The sequence below is a fragment of the Spea bombifrons genome, chromosome 5 (assembly GCF_027358695.1).
Source record: "Spea bombifrons isolate aSpeBom1 chromosome 5, aSpeBom1.2.pri, whole genome shotgun sequence".
In the NCBI taxonomy this organism is placed as follows: domain Eukaryota; kingdom Metazoa; phylum Chordata; class Amphibia; order Anura; family Pelobatidae; genus Spea; species Spea bombifrons.
Genome location: NC_071091.1, coordinates 38,048,927 through 38,071,485, shown reverse-complemented (window position 1 = coordinate 38,071,485; position 22,559 = coordinate 38,048,927). Strand labels below are relative to the sequence as shown.

General features: G+C 39.5%; 1 protein-coding gene across 1 annotated transcript in view; it reads left to right on the top strand.

Moving 5' to 3' along the window:
* The window catches only part of BBS9 (Bardet-Biedl syndrome 9), a 220,222-nt gene that overhangs the window by 128,308 nt on the left and 69,355 nt on the right, over window positions 1-22,559 (top strand). Inside the window, exon 18 of the mRNA XM_053468017.1 lies at window positions 5,028-5,180. Coding sequence (XP_053323992.1) covers window positions 5,028-5,180 — 153 coding nt within the window. The remainder of the gene's footprint in view (window positions 1-5,027; window positions 5,181-22,559) is intronic.

Sequence of the window (22,559 nt, the reverse complement as noted above, 5' to 3'; positions counted from 1 at the left end):
AGGTCAGAGAAGAATGGGCAGACTGGTTCAAGATGACAGAAAGGCAACAGTAACTCAAACAACCACTCGTTACAACCAAGGTATGCAGAACACCATCTCTGAAAGCACAACACGGTGAGCCTTGAAGCAGATGGACTATAGTAGCAGAAGAAAACACTGGGTGCCACTCCTGTCAGCTGAGAACAGGAAACTGAGGCTACAATTCGCACAGGCTCACTTAAATTGGACAATGGAAGACTGGAAGAACATTGCCTGGTCTGATGAGGCTCGATGACAGCTGCGACATTCAGATGGCAGGACTTCGGTTTGGTGGTGGTGTAATGATGTGGGGGACGTTTTCCTGGCACACTTTGGGCCCCTAAGTACCAATTCAGCAGCTTTAAACACCGACAGCTTACCTACTTCCAGCAGGATAATGCACCATGTCACAAAGCTAACATCATCTCAAATTGTTTTCTTGAAATTGACAATGACCTCCACAGATCTCAATCCAACAGAGCACCTTTGGGGTGTCGTGGAACGGGAGATTTGCATCATGTTTGTGCAGCCAACAAAACTGCATCAACTGTGTGATGCCATCATGTCCATATGCACCAAAATCTCTGAGGAATGTTTCCAGCACCTTGTAAAAAGTATGCCAGGAAGAATGAAGGCAAAAGGGTGTCCAACCCGGTACTAGCAAGGTGTACCTTATAAAGTGCCCAGTGAGTGTGTATCATTTGTCTCCTATTGTTTGGCTGTATATTATTCATGTGATATACTAAGGTTTGAAGGACAGTGTGACCAAGGATTCACATTATGACTTTGCTGCAGTGTGGAGGGAAGAGAGAGTATCTAGTATCATGTGTGCTGGGAGTAGGTTTCCACTAGAACAAGCTGTTGCATGCTAGAACAATCATGTTGCATGCAAGAGGAGAGAATGGGTGATACATTATGTTGTGTGGAGGGAGGAGAGAGGCATCTTGATTCTGAATGACATGGGAGGCTGCTGCATAGTTTTGTATGGAGGGAGGAGAGGGTCTGGCTTAGTGTTGTGTGTCTGTGTGCTGGGTACTAGATAATGGTGTGATCGGGATGTCTGCAGGATAGTGTTTTTGTGTTAGATCTGTGTTGCCAGATAATGTTCTTTGTGGGTGTTGAGGTACTGCTGGGTAGAGTTTTGTGTCCGTGGAAGAAGAGTTAAAACAAAAACAAAAAACAGAGAGGTATGAGACAGAGAAGGGGGAAGCCAACATTCTATTAATGAGATGCAAATATACTAGTTTAACTGTATTAATCTATGGTACCACATAATCAGACTAATGTATATGTGACAGAATAAAATGAAGGCATTTTTATTGGTGGATAACTGCATAGTAAAGCAAACTAACCTCATTTGACCCTTTTTGCGGGCCATCTGATGAAAGTCTTGCATTTGTTTTCTTTTCCAGACCCCTGCACTTCTTCTTTAGAGCAAATTGAACAATGCAGCCTTTAAATGGCAGATTTCCAACATTTCCATGATTTATAATACACACATCATTTGGTTGTTGAGGGAAGATACATTACACACATTCTGGAGCTTCCACTGTGCATTCGGGTCTTGTGAAAATGGTTATCAGCTCTCCACAAATAATAAATCTGCGTTTCATGCTTGACCAGTGGAATGTAATGTATTTTAAAACATTTACTACTTAACATTTACTCTGGCACTTCTTTTCCAGAGAAAATCCAATTGAGACAATTTGCTCATTATGAATAGGCTGACCTGCCAACTCATGTAAATGTCTACATAATATTACATTGTTTACTAACTTAATCCCTTTATTTTATATACAATCATTTTACAAAGACATCACTGTGTCTATGCGCATACCAACGGTTTGAGTCTAAGTCTTAAGATTTTTAAAGGAGTGTCAGGGTAAATAGGCAGATTCTCAAGATGATACAGTCTAGTGCTGACTCCTACATTTTCTTTTTTCAATTTCATGAGGCCAGACCTTGCAACCTTTTTCACATTAACATATCATGATTGTCATCCCTGTTTGAACAGTTAAGAATATTTTAATTTACTGACAATGTTTTAGAATTAGAAGATTACTGCTGTTATCTATACTTGCAAACGCTAAGGGCTTGACCCCAAGTATTTGGTTGAATCACTACTTCCCCAAGCAGGGGAGCTGTGTTTGGTCACGCCAACTACCCCGGCACTTTGTTGCTACTCCTCACCAACTAAAGACTTACAGTACAGTCCCTCCCCCATGTGCATCTGGCCCCACCCATGAACACCTTACACTGCCTACGCACAAAGCCACTTCCCCAGAAGAGGAAATTCTCTTAGTAGCCTACCTATGTATAATCCTAGAGTTATTGTTATTGTCTTATCACAGTGAGTGAGCAGAAGAAAAATGGCGCTCAAATCAATAATTGGTGTGACTATCCTTTGACTTCAAAACAGCATCAATTCTTCTAGGTACACTAGCACAATGTCAGGAATTTTGTAGTTAGCTTAATGTATGATTAAACTATTATACCAAACAGGTGGTTATGATCTTCAGCTGTAGGTTGAAACACAATTAACTGGAACATAAACTGTGTTGGCTTGAAGGAATAAAACCAGGTGAGGCCAAACTCACTAACAAGATGAGGATGCTGAATACAGTTTAATGCCAAAAACCATACACTAGGTACACACACAAGGTAGTTATACTGCATCAGCAAGGTCTCCCCTAGGCTGCAATGTCAAGGCAGACAGAGATTTTTAGATGCCAAGTTCTTTTAAAGAAGCACATAGAAACATGAGGACCATATATGCAGTGGATGTCAAAGGAAACAGTGCAGCATTATCCATTATGCAATACCATTAGAGAGGGATCTGAACAATTAGGGGACGTGGCTACATCCTCATCCCTCATATTTGGAACATTACTACTGGAAAAGTACACCAAGCATCAAGTAATGTATGTGTGTCGGAATGATCAGTAGAAACCAACATAGTTTTCAAAAAGCTGTGTTTGTAGAAACAGTTTTAAAACAGTGATGTCCAACTCAGAGTCCTGTTATCCACAAACACAATTGGATTCCTAGTTAATAATTAGAAAATCACAATGTTTTTGTTTAATTACACTCATTTTTGTGAAACTGATTGGGTTGCTGTCTCAAGGATGACATCCTTGGTCCATATATACTACTATATTTGTGTTGTTCCTGTTATTCTGATTTTAACCAGATGTTCCATTGCTTATATCATTAAAATAATATTAATTTGATAACATGTCCACATAATGGTCTAAAAACTGTCCATGTAACTTAATTTGGCCTCTAACATAACCAGTCAGTGCATAATCTTGCACTGGGAAGTCATGGTAGGGTTCAATCCAGAACCCAGCTACTAGGAAAGAATGCATTGAAACCCTGAAAATCTGCATCCTCGTTGGCTAGGCATAGCAATCCAAGTGATATTACCTATTAGTGGTTGGACATCTGCCTTCAGTTAAGTAAATTAACTGCATTTCTATCTAAAATGCTGCAATTTCTACTGAAAGTGTGTTGTGACTGCCCCTGTGTAATAATAATGACAGTCCCTAGCTTTATAACATTTGGCAGTACATTTACTCCCTTCTGTGTGAGTAGCACTTTAATGCCTTTTGTGATGCAGAAGCTAATGTTTCTTCGTAAAGAATGGAGGTTACCAATATTTTAATGGAGCATAATATCTGGTTCTTTCATTTGTGATGTTCCATTCCACAACAAATAGTAGCAAGCCATTAAGTACGTGTGAGTTCCCATTACATTATGGGATTTCCCATTACATTATGTTTCCTGGTGTTTACGTTTCTAAAGATTATATTCCACAGTGTATAATCAAGATCCTTGTTTAGGAATTCCCAAGCTAGTGTGTCTAATACTCCCATGACCCCAGTGTTAATTTACACTGCAATTCTGAAAGACTATTACACCGGGGATGGAATTTTTGCTCATAATTGTTGTAAATTAGGAAGGACATTTTTTTGCTCATTTAAATAATACAATTAAACACATGCCCTCATTGCTTTATAAAAGGCTAAAAACACAAATGTAAAGCAGTTACAATGAGTACTATAGACCATGGAAATTTAAATACATATGCACATTAAACTTTTTTAATGAATAAAAATGTATCACTGGTCTGGTACCTGTTAGTGGAGTTTGGTCCATAATGTATATCCTTAAACTGCAATTTTAACATCTGACCTTATACAAAACATGTTTTGGCTAAGTTATTTTTGATTGAAATCAATATTAACCTTGAAGAGGGTTGGTTTGACCAAAAGTGAATATTGTACTGGCATTTACTGCATATCAGCATCAACTAAATAGAGTATATCTCTTTTTGTGTTCTTTATTTTTGAAAGTCAGATTTTTGTTATCAAACAGAAGGAACTCTACAATGGCTTCCACAGGCATGGGTAAGAGGGGGTGCTCTGAGTTTGATGCTTTTGGGGAGACAGAAGCTCCTAATAGCTTCTCTTTAGCTGATGTACAGCACATGCTTCTGTTGTATGTTACATGAAGGAATAACATCTTAAGAAGTACAATAATCTGTCCATGGTTGCTACTGAACAAAGCAACACATCAGGCTAGAAATATCCTCGGTTGCAACAGGTCCTGTGAGCATTTTACTTCACATGTTGGAACCACTATGTGGGTGAAGTTATATAATAGGTGCCCTGACCCAGCAGTACTGCTATCATTTTGTGATGACTACTGATTGTGTTTGTATGGAGGTCAGACAGGTGTACACCATCCCAAATTAAATTACCAGATTTAAAGGCAGTCCATTTATTGCCTCACCTCACACTTCTTCAATAAACTATTGTGACTATTATAACTATTTGTTGACAAAAAAGATAAAACACAAATATACACAAATATATATGGGTTGTATTCTATGTGTTTACCTTGAACTGTGGTCACATTGTAATTGCTGTATGCTAGCTGTTTTTCTGTAACATAGAAATAAAATTGATATTGAATTTAAACTTAGGATTTACTCCACTGTATTTTAGTTGCGCCTGGATGCAGAGAAATACGACAGTCTCTTATCTGAGCGTGCTGTACAGTTTCGTGCAATACAAAGACTTCTTCTTACCCGATTCAAAGATAAGACACCTGCTCCATTGCAAAATCTGGATACCTTACTGGATGGAACATACAGACAGGTAAGAAGAGTTGTCTTTTTTCTTAACCCAGATAGCTCTGTCTGAGTATGACAATGCAGCATCTAACATGAGCACTAGTATAGGCACAAAAAAATCATTCTCATCACCATACCAATCAGTGGAGTGTTAATGCTGGTGGACCACTCTTGGTTGCTATGGTGATAAGATACACCTACATTTTTTCCTTAAATGTGATTGCTGCTTTGATTTTTCCTTTGGATCATATCAACCTGCCTTCCCCAGTCTGCCGTGTTTTTAACCCCCTGTTTTTATGTGACTAAATTAGCAGAGCCACTTAGTTTGCCACCTTAAGTCTGATGACATATTGGGTACTTTTAGAAGGGGTTAATATGGGGTTAACGCGGTGCGCAGCAGCTTTGCTGCCAGGTCCATACGAGCAACTCTACTTGTCCCTGGCATTGGCCTCCTCTGCCATGAACTAATGAAGTACACCTGCTCTTCATTGGTTGATGGCAGATGAGCCTCCTGCTGGTGACCAATAGAGTCGCTCATACAGACTTTTAAAATCCTGGTGCCGAAACTCGGCCGAGGGAGACCATTGGCCTCCCTGCTCCAGAAGTTAAAGGTCCGTACGAGCGACCAGTAGAGTCAAACTTTTAACTCCTGACGCAGGACTTGGCCTGGGGAGACCATGGTCTCCCCGCTCCAGGAGTTAAAGGTCCGTACAAGCTTTTATGGACCTTTAACTCCTGACAGTGAAACTCCGCCTGGGGAAAGGTCCGTACGAGCAACCAATAGAGTCATTGAGCAACAGAACAACAGGCCTGCTTGTGTATTTTTTAAGAAAAGATCAAAGGCTTTAACAATGACAATTTTTCACAGCATTCTTTGCTAATTTTTACAAGGGTACCAATATTAATGGAAGGCACTGTATTAGCAAACTACAATTGTGATTTAGAGGTGGGCCCATGTTCATTTAGTATGTCTTGATTAAAATGGTGGTGTTTTTGGTAGTTATCCAACATACAGTTTTGCATATATTGGAATTATTTCTGCATTATTCATTTACCATCTGCCATATTATGTTTCCAAACAAATGGTGTGCAGGTAGAGAAGTGAGGAGATCTGTCCAAGGCAGGGGTGTCCAAGTTTTTTCTGCAGTGGGCCACTTCATCAGAAATGTATGTGTGCGTGGGCCACACTCATTTTTCAGAGAGAAAATATGGCCTATTAGCTTTATAATGCATATTAATACAGGGTTAATTTGTCAAAATGGCGAAACAAAAAAAAAACCACAGAAAATAAGCAGCGTCTCTTGCTCCGTCGAGGGGAAGCAGGAACCCAGCGGAGTCACGTGAATGCTCGTCACCTCACGTGACTCTGCTCCTTTCCTGTTCCCCTGGGCAGGTCAAGAGAAGTTCAAACAGACTGCGCGCAATGCAGATGGAGACAGCACCCCTGCATAAGTATGCGAGCGGCACCGGAAGATCTGCAGTTCAGGTAAGGGTGGGGGAGGATTATGAATGAGTCTCCGTGAATGAGAGAGTTAATGTTTGTGATGAATGAATATGCATGTGATAGCACGGCTGTGTAAGTAGGGTGGGCAGGGCACAGGGAGGCTGTAGGTTATGTGCATGTATTGGCTGCTTGTGCATGATAGGAGTGTCATTGCTATATTAAATATATATGATGACTAACAGCAATCACACCCCTATCATGCCCAGGCATACCCAGGTTCCAGCATGTACTGGCTGCCTGTGATTGCTGTTAGTAATCCTATATATTGACTATAGCAATGACACTCCTATCATGCACAAGCAGACACAGTAGCAAAAGCTAAGATCCACTAAGGGGCGCTCGTGTATACCATCCAGTGTTAATGAAGAAATGAAGACAATAAAAGAGAAAAAGAACTAATACTGTAGATGTAGAGATAAATGTGATACACAGTATATATCCCGAATTTCTCACTCACAGTGTGTCTGTGTTGATCAAGGTACAGTCGAAGTAAGCCTCGGGGTCCACATATGAAGTGTATGTAAGAAAGCACAAAAACAGAGGGGATCCAATAGTGTGGGACTGTTTTCATACTGTTTTCACCCAGAGAGTGTTATTTAAGGGTTGCAGCACTTCTATCATGTCCATTGGTAATACTTACATTTTTTTTTCCCCTGCTCTCCTCCGATGTGATGACCTCTCCTTGCCACGGAGGAACACCTTCTGTGGGCCGGCCCCCTCGAACGTCACGTGTTCAAAGCCGCACAACGGCTGTTTTGAACTTCGCGGCCGGGCCGCCACTTTGAATGTGGTCTGCCGGTCCGCCGCTTTGAATGTGGTCTGCCGGTCCGTGAGTGAGCAGGACCGGACGGGCCACGCGTTGGGCACGTTGGGTCTAAGGGATTCTGTGCCCCTTAACATAAAAATCATTTCATAGCTAAAAAAACAATAAACAAACAAACCAGGAATCGTTAACATTGCAGTTATTGAAAACCATAACACATGAGCTATTTGGCATTGCATTATGGCGTTTTATGGTTTTTACAGCATTACATTCAAGATTGAATTATGCACAAGTGATAAAGTGCTGCTGGCCAAGCTTTGTATGTATCAAGTAACACTGCTGAGTACTATATTTTCCATTTTGTTTTGCAAAGATTTTCCATATGCTTCTTTCCTGTGCCACTTCTGCCATTTACCCTTTCTAATATCACAGTCAGTACATTGTATTTTTTTTTTGGGGGGGGGGTATTGCTACAGAACCTTCAGCTCTACTTACATAAACATTCAATGCACAAGGTGCTATCCACTGATTTTTAAATATCATATTACTATCAGTATAATGCACCATAAATTCTTCTTCTTCTTCTTCTTTCATTCTTATTAACCCTTTAATAGACCCTTACAATGATTCTATTATAGTGATTTTCTAATTATGGAAAGCAGGTAGTTATAATAAGATATTCTAAGTTTTACCCTTAAGGTTAAACCTTTGATATACCTATGAGAAAAGCACCAGCTGGAGAGCTAAACTATATGAAAATAATATGAGGTATCTGCCGCAGGCTGTGTGTCCCTGGGAATCTGCAGTTCGGCTTCATACTGTAAATGCCCAGAGACTCTGGGTTAAAGCATATGTATGCTAGGGTGACCACATTTTATTTCTGCCATTCAGGGACACACTATGAAGTGCATGAGATCACACACACATATATATACACAATCACTCCCTCCTCTCCTGCACCAAAAAATAGGTATAGATCAAATAAACAACGCATGTAAACAGCACTGTAGGTATTGATCAACTGAATAAGACATACAAACCCTGTATATATATAAATTATCTATGGAAACATAGCATAACAGGTTTGAATCAACAGAATAACACACAAACCCATCTTTGCAGGTATAGATCATTTGGAATTCACATAAAAACTCGGCATTAAAGGTATAGATAAACCCCCCAAATTACAGGCATAGATTACAGGTTGCACAAACCAAAGCCAACCCTGGCGTCCCCACTGCCCACATAGAACCTGACCAGCACCCACATAACACACATAGGACTTGCTATCTTTGTCCCCAAACATACCAGCATGAGTCAACTTTGTCCCCAAACAGCCCGGCCTGTACCATCTTGGTCCCCAAGGCTCAAACACCCTGCTTGTGCCATCTTTGCCTTCCAAAAATCAATGATACACACAAACACTTTTACAGTCACTCACTAATTCACACTTTAATTCACACAATCATTTACACATATTCATTCATGCATTCTCACAAATTCATTAATTCTCTCCCTCATTCAGACAATTCATCCACACATTAATTAATTCTCTTCCTCATTCAGACAATTCATCCACACATTTAATTCTCTCACTCATTCTCACTCTTTATTTCAATATTCTTACTACCCTCTTTCTCACTATCTACCTCCCATTCTTACTTTCTACCCCCTCCCTCCCTTCTCACTATCTACCCCCTCTCTCCCTTCTCACTATCTACCCCCTCTCCATCCCTTCTCACTATCTCCTCCCTCTCCCCCCATTGTAGTTGACTTCCAGAAGTCCTGTGGTGGGAGGGAGAGGCCTCTGTCTCCCTGCACCGCCGCGGTGCACAGTGCTTCACTGCTGAGTGCCGGAATATGACGTCATAGGCCTCGCGGAGGAGGCTGAGGGGCGCAGAGCGGTTGTTGAAAACTTCATGAGCCCTTGGCGCCCCCTCTCTCCTCCGCATCAAAAAAAAATGGAGCTTTAATTCCGGGACAATGCATGTCACCCTAATGTATTGTCACCCTAATATATGCCCATTTTCTTAAATAGCAACAATAGTACAAATTGTTTCTCTTTGATGTCTTTCTGTCCCTTCCTACTTAGCTTTACCTTTTCTTTATGTAAGTGATGGCCATTTACCTCTGATTAACTTGTAATCCGAATGTATAAGATATATATCCTGTAATGTGTATGTATGCATTTCTGTTTTTTTTTTACCTACTTATTTCCAGCTACTTTTTCCAGCTAAATATATGTGCATTGTTTTCTTGTCAGAATACTTAATAAAACATGCAGAATATATGAATTCTGAATATATGAAGACAGCATGGCTCGACATAAAGTTATTTAAAACATTTGACCCATGTAAAAATCCACTTAAACATAATTAAGTTTAAAAAATACATGATTGAAAGGATGAATTAAGGATTTATGGGCTGGTAGAGCTATTAATAGATTAAAGAAAAATACAATAAAAATACAAACATTGGGGTACTTTTTCTTAATGGCTTGCAAAGCAGTTTATGACCGGGTATTGTGGACACCCTCCGACTGTCATGGGAAAATTCCCCGCACCGGTGCGGGGAACTCTCCTCTCTGACAGTCGGGGAAGGTCTGTGTGATGGACGCAGACAACCCCCACTGCTAACCTCACCTCCTTCTGGCTGCAGCGGAAGTTGCCTACGCAAATCGCGTAGACGTCTACCCGCTGCCCGGACAACACACCGGGGAGTCAGAAGCACCGGTAAGTTTGGGGAGGGTTACCAGACAGGAGGATCCAGGTCCCCAGCAGCGCTGCAGGAGATCTGGATCTCAGTCTCATAGGCAGACCTCTATTTGAGGTCTGATTATAAGACGACCCCGATTATAAATACGGTACATTCACGCTTGCCTTTACACATAAACATCCTTGCGTACAATTTCCCTTACATATGCTTACTGGCCCTTACACAGTCACTTTCAAAACACAACTCTTTCTCATCCCTTTGTCTTTTTTTTTGTCTCTCTTTTGTCTCTCTTTGCTTTTTCCCTATCCCTCCCCTTTCTCTTTCGTCTTTCTCCACATCGCTCCTCTTTCTGCCTACCTCTGCCCCCTTCCTTTATATTCCTTCTTATCCTATTGGTCCTGTGGTGCTGGCGTGAGCAATGAGAGATGCCATCATATCCAGGCGCTCAGCATCAATAGCTGGTGCACAGCATGAACAAGTACTTAATCAGATCTGAATGAACAGACATCTTGCTGTCTTCATTTTGGTCTGGTTATAGGGATGTTCTGAGACCTATCTTCATCTATCCTTTTGTTTTTACTGTTTACTCACTGTTCAGTACTGCAGATGGCACTGTGCAATTATAATGGGTTTTTGCAATTAGTAATAGTAAGTTAGTAAACACACAGTAGCGAAATTGCGTCACTGACATGCATTTTATAGGATAGATAGAGTTCTGTTGGATTTTGTTGTCATTAAAAATTACAGTCTCAGATCCTTGCCAGCTCATAAATTGTGTGATTTAGATTAAGATTAATGCAAATTGTACATATAAGATTTTATGGACTATGTAGGATTTTGTAGTATGTCTCTTAAGGTGTTTGTTGCATTAAAAACCAGGGGCCACAAATTGCACTTGTGAATTGAAAACAATGAATTATTTTAACATTCTCATGTGGTACTTTTGAGCAGCGGAAGCTTGAGTTGAGGATTAGTAAATTCACCTGTTTAACTGGGCACCATTATAGATTCCAGATGGAACTTCAGGATGATTACATCACTAATCTCATTTTAAATCAAAAACATTATTAAATGTTTAAAGTTTTTCATTAAAGATTTACACGGTTAAACAACTACACTGTTAACATAAAGTCTGTTTGGGATAATTTGATTTCTTTTCTAAAGGAACTTGACTATTGATAAAACAAAAAAAACTATTTTGGACACAAAGGAAGGTATAAGTCCCCTGTGACCTTCTTCCATTCTGTGCAGTGAATAACATTGCTGTCGCCGTTATGCTCACCACCTGTTTCATAACTGAGGTATGAGCAAAGTTTATATGCACCTGCCTTGCTCTTTGTCAGCCAGTGAAATTATGCCCCTGTTTATGGATTTATGTGATCCTCTGAAAACAATATCCAGGAAGAATAGACTTTCATTATTATGGGACAGGGGTTCAATGGTGGGAATGATCTGATCAAAAAGCCATGTTTTTAATTTACAAATCTGATACTTCAGGAGCTATTCAACTGTATTCATTTTAATAGTTCTTTTACAGAATTCATTTTTATGTATGTTTGAATTAAGGGTAAAGTTTAATTGGTTAAAGTGTAAAAAAAAGAAATAAAAAGAAGTGTATAGTCAGTTACATTACTCATTGATGTGGCAGAGCTTATCTCGAGACTGATAATAGCTACACATCCAGTTTCTGTAATGCAGTTCCTTTAATGCAAACCAGTGGAGTAGTTCCACATGTTATCCCTCTGTCTTTGGGCACTCATGACGTGGCTCAAAACAATTACATTAAAGGTGCGCTTGCTAAGTTTATAATGTTTACTTTTAACTCTGCGCATATATTTCTAGGTTTTCATGTATAGTTAATGTATCCTTTCTTACGTAATATTGCTTTTTGACATATCTGCAGAGAAAAAGAAATGTGTTTATTACATGTGAAATATCTTTCATTTGAGCCGTGTCCTCTGTAATCGCCATGCACCCACAATATCCTATTTTTGAAAAATATATTCATATCATGTTGCATGCCTACAGTTAGAACCTCAGATCTATTTTGGTGAAACAGGAATTATTCCCAAAACCTTTACTGAGGTAAAAGTAAAAGCCACAGTTGTACAATTATAGTCAGAAAACATCTTTATAGGTCATACAGAAACTGGACAAAACCATACAATATGTGTGGGCTACTACTTGTGCCAACTGGCAGAAACAATATAAAAGCTGTACTTTATTTTGTTAAGCATTTGCCACCCAGTAAATGGCCACCCAACAGACATAACTTGAAAATTACTGGTTATAATAGGTGTTCATCTCATGTCGGTCGTGTTAAGTAGTTCACTGTTTTATACATATTGGGACACTTTTAATTAGGGTTATTTTGCTGTAACTTTTGATTTTGTTCCAGTTATATGTGACATTTTTGTGAATCACAGGACATAAAAGATACACATCAGGGGGTGGTTGACAAGGGGAAAAACTGCCCCATAGGCTGTTCCGAGTTGAAGATTTTGGGCCACCGCCGGGAAAATTTGTTTTACTCTATACAACATAATATTGAAGTGTGCTGGAGATTAGTTCTTTCTGCTGAACTTACTTTAAAGAACCTTGAAGGAGACTTTTCACCTCACTGACGAAGATTTATCTTTTTGACATACGCGTTGTGTATGAACAGTGTCTTTAAAAATTCAGGGGGCACTTGTGGTCCTAAGTCGTTAGAGTATATTATTATTTTTGGTGAAGGAAGCATGTTAACGTTCGACTCTTAAAATATATGGTTAAAACTAGACTTGTGCATTCGTATTTGGGCAAACATGAAAACGAACACGAAGGGTGCGTTTTCTTTGTTCAGCCCGAATACCGAACAAACGAACATGGTGGTGGCAAAATGTATATGAAGACAAAGACACACAACTCGAAGAATCTTCGTGTTCGTCTACTAATCTACCTGGTCCCTTCCCCATCTAGACTACCTTATCTACGCAGCATCGCTTGGGTTAACGGAACCTGAAATCCAAAGGTTCGCATGGCGGTTTAACTCCTGGCGGCGCAACTAATCCTGGGGAGACCATGGTCTCCCCGTTCCAAGAGTTAAAGGTCCGTACAAGCGACTCTATTGGTCGTTCGTACGGATCTTTAACTCTTGGAGCGGGGAGACCAGTCGTCTCTCCCGGCCAAGTTGCGGCACCAGGATTTTAAAAGTCTGTTCAACATCTTTTTATTGCACACACATACAGTGTATAGATATACAACAGATGTCTGCCTTCCGAGGACCTGGCTTCATGACATAGAAAAGTTTACCCCATTACATCGTAGTGGCCCAAGACAGATTTTACTGAAATAGGTCAGCTCGAACAATGTGCATAAGTGTTACTGAAGTATAAAAAAGTGTAACAAAATTAAACAAGTGTAAATGAAATATATAATCGCTTAAAAATCGCACCAGCCCCAAGGAGATCAAGAAACAACACTGAAAGTCGCTTCTATGCTTGACACAATACACATCATTTGGATGTCCCAACCTAAACCTCACTTCAGTATAAGATCTTGTGTTTATTTCTGACTTGTTTCCTGTGGGTTAGATGGGCAATAACTAATTTAGTAAATGGATAAAATAAATGTTGCCAAAAATATTATCTTTCCAACCCCCTCAACCCATTTATTAACCCATCTTTTAACATATATGACAGTTCCTGATTCAGAACCTTGTATGACATTTCCTTGGTCCTCTCTTCGTCCTGTGTTGCTTCAAGTAAAATTGCTTTCTATTACCCAATGGATTAAAGCAAAACAGGAACACGGTTTCCAACCTGATATATAAAACATGTACTTTCTTTATATATGGTATGGTGATAATTGCACTGGTCAGTTTTTGCATGCCCATGACTTGCATTAATAATTTTTTCCTTTGGAACTTGTGAAGAGGCGTTCTAAATTCCACTATTTATTTATGTTATCCTTATACTCTTCGTTCCTACTTAGCACATAGCCCAGAGCCAGCTAGGAGGAATGCCTGTAAGGCATTTTGCCATAAGTATTTGAGTTAGGGAAATCTACTTTATTACAATATGTATGTTGTGCAATACTGGGATCCAGAAAATATACACGTATATGCACTGTTTGGTACGTAGATATCTTTATGTATATATAATATTGTTCATTTGCTAAAATAAAATAAGCTAGTATCACAGAGGGCCAAAGGAATTGTAGGTTATTCAATCCAATTATACTACCAGAACGCCATAAATTTCATTTTAAAAGCCTGATTCCAGTGATGTAATAATTGTTTCCCCAATTAAAATCAACAATTAGCTGACACAGCTTGGCTAAACTTTCAGAGAGCTTTAAATATAGATACATGTAATCAGGTTTACTTTTATTAGGTGTATTAGCTGCTACTAGAATAAAACAATGTTGACCCTCATGCAGTATTGTCTCCTTAGTAATATGCTTATTTCTTATATAGACCTTTTTTTGAAACGCTAATTTTGATTAACGAATGTCCAGTGTACCAGAAAGCCCCCTAAACAGACAATACATACGAAAGTACTTTGTAAGTATGTTCATATGCAGTTTTTAAAGTTTAAAATAATAATAAAAAAAGCACTTTCTTTAAGGAGAAGCTGGAGAACCATGGCTCAAGGCTTTTCTCCATGTATTGGCTGCTTGAAATAGGCAGTCAGTGGCAGGTAAAATCTCATATTGAATTTGATGGGAGCAGTTTCTGCGTAAATGGATGGGGGTCTCTATTTTAAGTAACATTGCTGAACATTTTTTGGATATTCCAGCCTCAGCACAGTTAATTCAATAAGAATCATTAAATTACTTTTGTCCGGCAAGGATACACATTCCTGGCCTGTTGATTGTCTAGATTGTTACTCCAGGCTGTCTTTTAATAATGTGTTATTCAGATTACACCACCATTTATTAGACTTATCGGAACAGAACACATATTCATATCTACTTACAAATTGAATATGTGGAAAATGCATCGTTAAAGGTTGCATTGCAGTCCATTTTTGATAATTCGCTTAAATTATTACTTCCTGAAAAAAATCTTTATGATCCCTGCTTTTTAGAAGTCATTCTACCAACCTAGGTCAAGGCAGAGACCTCATATGACTGCTGTTCAACAATAAATGCAGCAAGACTTAATATAGTTAGCTTTAGGTGATGATTTTTTAGGATTCCTTTGTTTGCTGTTCATTTGTAATCCAGTGCACATAGTGGTTATTCTGCTTTGTAGCCCATTGATTTGTCTGGGGGGGGTCTCTTAAGATCACACTCAAGTTTATTCATATTTTGTAGACTCTGAGGTTTGTTTACTAAAGCAGGAGTTGGCAGAACAGTTGTAGCTTCAACATACCAACCTCACTCTGCATTGTGAAGGGCCAACACAGGCAAGAAGAGCCTATGATCTCACCGATTTAATTTTGTATTATAGGAGACCTACTATGCTCTTTCTGCAGAATATGTTCGCTGGTGTTAAAGCTTCTTAACTTACAATGTTATCCGTGTTAAAATCACAGTAATATTACTGCCATAAAATGTGAACATCCAGTCTTTCACTTCCTTTTAAAATAGTCTTTGTATTGTATGAGATATGGGTTTTACGTAGAAAGTAACTATTTACGTTATCATAGAAAATCTATTTATTTGATGTTATTTCTAGCTGAGACCTTCTGGAATTACTCTGGGACCCAACTCTAAAAGCAAACTCTGTTTGTTACCAATCTTACAATGTCAAATTGAGTTTAAACTAATTCTTAAAATAATTTGAACCACTGCTTGTTAACTTGATTGCTCACTGTTTCATGTCCCTTCCATAATATTTTTTTTAATGATTTGCTAATATTTTGTGATGATAGGTAGGAACATTAGTTAATGGTCATGCTAATATTTTCCTGGAAATCATTGAATTGTTACGCATCAGGATTTTATATACAGTTAATGGTTGTGGTTTTGGAAACATCACTTAATATTACTTTAGCCTATAATTCTGTTATGTTTGGAGCCAAATATATTTTAAATCCAAATCCTAAGAATTTTTTGGTACTTTGTATATGCACCATATCTGATAGAGATGAGGAGGGTAAAATAAATCTATATGCATACACATTATATACTAATTACAAATGTGACGGTAAGAGACATGTTACAACACTTGAAAAAGGCTGCAAAAGGCTGTATTGTATATTTTATATGTTTATAATCAACTGTGTGATTGTATGAGAAAAAAAATGAAACGCTGGCATTGTTTTACCCTACTATAGAAACAGATCTTGCGTCTCAGGAAATGCAGAAGAGCCAGCATGGTATTAGAAATATCAGTTTATTTTAACATACTTTTTAGAATTTTGTATTATTATATACAAATAGGTAGCTGTCTAAAATGGTTAGTTTATCAAGGTAAACCTAGGTAAAGGGAGGGCTGGCCAAGGGTTCAGTTGCTCAATGGGATAGTTAGATTGCAGAGAGGGTCATCCCAGTGTGACCGCTAACACTTGGTTGACTTGCAGTAGGAGGTGGATGCACAGTAAAGTTATGTAACATGATGATACCTAAAAGTAAAACCCTTACTGAAATATAATTATATGAGTACTAGTAGCCAGTGGCGTCGCTACAGGGCAATTGCCCCCCTAGGTTAATCCTTGCCCCCCCCTGTCGAATTTGGAATAGAGTCGCAATGTGACTTTAAATCCCGTCTTTTTTTTGTTATTATTATTATTATTTTTTTAATGCGGAGGAGAGAGAGGGGCGTCTAGCAACCGTTCGGCACCTCCCCATTCTCCTCCACGAGGCCTCTACCTCCGTCGCGGTGCCGGCATTTAATTCTGAGCACCGAAATATGACGTCATATTTCGGCGCTCAGCAGTGAAGCAGCGGCCACCGGAGCAGAGAAGGAAGACAGAAGCCTTGTGCTCCCGTCGCTGGACCTAAAGGTGAGAGAACTACAAAGGGGGAGGGTAGATAGTGAGTAGGGAGAGGGGTTAGAAAGTGATAAGGGAGGGAGAGGGGTAGAAAATAATAAGGCAGGGGCGTCCAACATGTGGCCCGCAAGACCTTGAGGTGCGGCCCGCGTAAGATCGGCAGCCAGGGCAACCGATCTTACGCGGGCCGTACCTCGAGCCCTGCTACTTACCTGTGGGAGGGTCTTCTGTACTGCATAGAGGAAGCGGAACCTAGCAGAGTTCAGGTGACATCACATGACTCTGCTCTAGTCCTGCTTCCTCTGTGCAGTACCAGAGAACGCAGAGGGAGGCCGCGCCCTCTGCTGAAGGAACCTAGGCATGATGGGACTATGATTGCTGTTAGCAATCACACTCCTATCATGCCAAGTCAGCCAGTACATGCTGAAACCCAGCTAGCTGCCCCCCTTGTGTATTGATGCTGCCAGCAGTATGGGGTCTGCACATCACTTACAGCCACCCTGTACCAGCATGTACTGGCTGACTTGGCATGATAGGAGTGTGATTGCTAACAGCAATCACAGTCCCATCATGCCTAGGTTCCAGCATTTACTGGTTGGATGTGTAAGTGCTGGAACCTAGGCATGATGGGACTTTGATTGTTGTTAGCAATCACACTCCTATCATGCCAAGTCAGCAAGTACATGCTGAAATCTAGCTAGCTGCCCCCCTTGTGTATTGATGCTGCCAGCAAGCACAGTCCCATCATGCCTAGGTACCAGCATTTACTGGTTGCCTGGGTATGATAGGAGTGTGATTGCTGTGTGGGCAGTGTGGATGCCAGGGCTGGCTTTGGGGTGTGCAACCTGTGATCTATGCATGTAATTTAGGGGGTTTTAAATATACCTTTTTAATGACGTGTTTTTATGTGAATTCCAATTGATCTATACCTGCAAAGCTGGGTTTTTGCTTTATTCTGTAGCTCCATATCTATATATTTCCATACATTAGTTATGTATACCTGCAAATACAGTGTTTGTATGTCTTATTCAGTTGATTAATACCTGCAATGCTGTTTCCATGTATTTATTTGATCTATACCTGCAATGTTACGTTTCATATATTATTATTGTATACCTGCAAATACAGGATTTGTATGTCTGATTCTGTTTATTTGATATATACCTTCAGTGCTGAGATCACAAGTGAATTTCAGTTGAGCTATACATGCAAAGCTTGGTTTGTATGTTGATCTATACCTGCTATCGGCAACTGGGGCTAATATTAATATATATGAGCAGCAGGGGCATCAATACACAAGGGGCAAAAACACTAAGGGGGTATAAACGAAAATGCAGTGTGAAAAATCCATCCTGATGTAGACGTCTGTGACGTAGATTGTGTCCTGCTGTTTGTGTGTTTTTGGTTAGCAGAGCCTGTCCGCGGGTGTGTGTATAGGTGTTGGTGTGGCAGAGCCTGTCCTGGTGTGTGTTTGGGTGTTGGTGTGGCAGAGCCTGTCCTGGTGTGTGTGTTCGGTTGTCAGTGTGGCAGAGCCTGTCCTAGGGTGTGTGTTTGGGTGTCAGTGTGTCAGAGCCTGTCCTGGTGTGTGTGTGTGTGTTTGGATGTGGGTGTGGCAGAGCCTGTCCTGATGTGTATGGGTGTCTGTGTGGCAGAGCCTGTCCTGGTGTGTGTGTGTTTGGTTGTCGGTGTGGCAGAGCCTGTCCTGGTGTGTGTGTCTGGGTGTCGGCGGGACAGAGCCTGTGTTGGTGTGTGTGTTTGGTCATCTGTTTCCTGGCACTTAACTTACTATAGGAATTATTTAATTTATATTTATCCAGAGATAAAATGCCCTCCTGAAGTTGTAGTGACTTCAGGGGACAAAACGTTCAAGGCCCTGAAATCATTTAGTGGAAAAGTTATTTATTGTGTTATAATATTTATTTCAAGGATTAGTCACACTCAATTGTGGCTTCAGGCTTCCCATGTTGAATGATCAAGTATTATTTTAGCCCAATAACAAAAGTATAATTCCATAGCACATTACTTTTGGAAATTATGAATGCCCCCCCCCAGTTTGACTGTGGTATCTTGTGTGCCCCCCCTATATATTGTTTCTAGAGTCGCCACTGCTAGTAGCACTGGTACGTATCACATAAAAAATCATAATACAAAGTTAATCAAGGTTGAACAATGATGTACCAAAACACCAAAAATGCAAAACAGCCTTGCTGCTTACTGGAGTTAGCATCTGCAGCCTTCTATGTAATGGTGTTAAAAAAAGATCAGCACCCTTTGGAATATAAATCTGCGTGTGTTTAAATCATGTTTAACATTTCTGAAGTATGATTACATTTTGCCACGTGAATTAGATCACATGATGTTTTTTATGGTGGTATTCTGCCATTTTTTAAATTTATATATTTTTTGAACACATCCAAAAGTATACAACAAAGAAAAGTTTCCGTCCCAAGCCTGTGGTGTTAGATTATATGGCTCAGAATGGTTTATGGGATTACCCTGGGGCGGTAAATCTGTTCCTCTACCGTGACACCTTCACACAATCTCATTTCACACTTGGATCGCTCTGTAATCTTCCTATGTTCATTTGTTCTGCATTCCATATGAATTGTATTCTTTGCTTCATTTAAGTTGGTTTATGACAGTATACATAAAACCTATAATTTCCGTTACAGTAACATTCCAACTAATGTAACCTTTATTCCTCGCTAATGACTGGTTTAACTCTTCTTAAAGTGTTTTAGAGCTACTTGCTCTATGCTGAATGTGATCTTGGTAAATATTTTAGCCTTATATTTCTAACGTTGCACACAACTTTAGGTCATTTTCCGTAGAGTTGTCACATTTTAAATTTTTTTGAATGTAGGAATGGTGTAATCACAAAGCAGTTGTGAGCAGGTTGATATTGAGCATTTATCCAGGAAAATGTCTTTCCCCTTTAACCCCTCACTTACAAATTGCTGTTCGGTGATAAAAAAAAAAAAATATTGCAGTATAAGCCATTAGAACATGGAGGTTTTCAGTCAATGTGACTTTTTATTAGCGCCACATAGAAAAAAGTGTAACGTTAGATAGGCTGTCGGGGCCTCAGATTTCTCTTTTTCAGTGTTGCCCCAATAAAAAATAGCAACTTTGACTAAAGAATCCTGTTTAGCGAATAACCTTCAGTGTCATAATGTGACCCCATAGAACTTGAGTCAATGCCTAACTGGGTTGTTTTAATGATGCAGCATCAAGGCCAAGATTTTATGGATTTATACATGAGGCACCCTTAGGCATAACATCGTTTGTATCTCTTAGTTGACTCATTAAGACATTAACTAATGTATCTGTATTTCAACTGCTACATCCTTATTGTCCCGAGTTCCATTTAGATGGGATCTCACATTAGCAATTTGGGGTGGCAGGACTTTGCAACAAAACATTAACAATCTTGTTCTATTAATCCGAAAACACTTATGGTGCTATGTGGTGTTTAGACAATGACCAATTGATTTTTATATTTATAGCCAAATATGTTAGTGACACTAACACTGCTGTTTCTTGTTGTTCTCACTGGGGCAATGTAAACGTATACCTTTTTGGTGTAGAAAATGTATTGCTTTAGTAATGAAATGGCTTTATTAGCTGGGTGTGCACTGAGTTCTTGCTTTGGAACTTTTTTTTTAAAAAAAACATGTACTTCAACTAGAACAGGGGTGTCCAAGTTTTTTCTGCAGTGGGCCACTTCATCAGAATTGTATACGTGCGAGGGCCACACTCATTTTCACTTTAATAAGATATGCAGATAAAAATAAAGTAAATGACACAAAACCTTTACTTTTCCTCTCCCTGATTTCTAGGCCTAGAAAGTTTTGTGACTACAAATTCAGGATTCTGGATACGTAAAAATGAAATAGTTCTATTTATCCTAGGGATGCACCAAAATGAGAATTCTGGACCAAAACTGAAAATTCAGGGTTCACTTAGCCGAAACCAAAAATGACCCCCCCACACTTTTAATAAAAGTTACACACCAAAAATTGTACAAAAAATGTAATAACAATGTTAATTATATATATATATATATATATATATATATATATATATATATATATATATATATATATGATTGTTAACATCTCAGGCATACCCAAATTCCAGCATGTACTGGTTGGCTGGGCATGATAGGAGTGTGATTGCTGTCAACAATCATATATAAATTAATATTGTTATTGTATTTTTTTGTCCAATTTTGGTGTGTTAACCACACTTTTATTAAAAGTAAGTAACACACCACAATTGGACAAAAAAATTCAACAATATGACTTGACAACAGCAATTACACTCCTTTTATACCCAGGCAACCAGTAAATGCTGGAATCTAGGCATGTTAGCAATCACACTCCTATCATGCCAAGTCAGCCAGTACATGCTGGCTGTAAGTGATGTGCAGACCCCATACTGCTGGCAGCATCGATACACAAGGGGGGCAGCTAGCCAGGTTTCAGCATGTACTGGCTGACTTGGCATGATAGGAGTGTGGTTGCTTACAGCAATCACAGTCCCATCATGCCTAGGTTCCAGCACTTACACATCCATGCTATCACACACACACTCATTCATTAATTCATATACTCATTAATTCACAGATTCATTCCCTCAATCACACATACTCACTCAAGCACCCTCCCCACCCCCTTACCTGCACTGCAGCACTCTCGATGCCGCTCACAGACTTCAGCAGGGTGCGTGGCCTCCCTCTGTGTTCTCTTGAATCAGGACTGGGGCAGAGTCATAATGATGTCACGTGAACTCTGCTGGGTTCCGCTTCCTCTGTGCAGTACAAAAGACCCTCCCACAGGGTAAGTAGCAGGGCCGCGGGATCTTGTGATCCCGGTTGCCCTGGCTGCCGATCTCACGCGGGCCGCACCTCGAGGTGCATAATGGAAGAGTAAATGCAAGAAGAGGGTAAGGATCAGCATTATCAGTAGATTAGGTCCTTAGTGGAAGCCATTTGATGTATTAGTGGTTAGAATGTAGTAGGTCTTATGTTTCTGCATAGTGCAAGTCTGCTTTTCAATCTTATTAGAAAACAAAAAAAAAATAAAGCACAGACTGTTTATTGATATGGTTATCTGCATTATTACATTTGATGAGTATTCTCTAAATATGTACCATGAGTGCAACTTCCTACCATTATTTTTATGGCAGCAATAAGAATAAGACACTAATCCACACAGTAGATTTGTAGTCTTAGTTACATAAGGGAACTTACCATTTTCTATCGCATTTATTGTTTGGGCAGAAAAGTATCAGCATAAATGAGGTGACACTAAGCACTATGATCTTCTTAACACATTTCTGAAGATGCTGTGAATGTTTCCTGCACTTGGGAAATGACAATAGCAGAAACGGAAGGATAAGACCAGCACAGTGATTAGCTTTTAGTTTTCTGTTCAAAACGTATATTCTGTAAATCCTAATTCCAGCACAGTTCCAAAATGTGCATTTATGGCTGTAGCA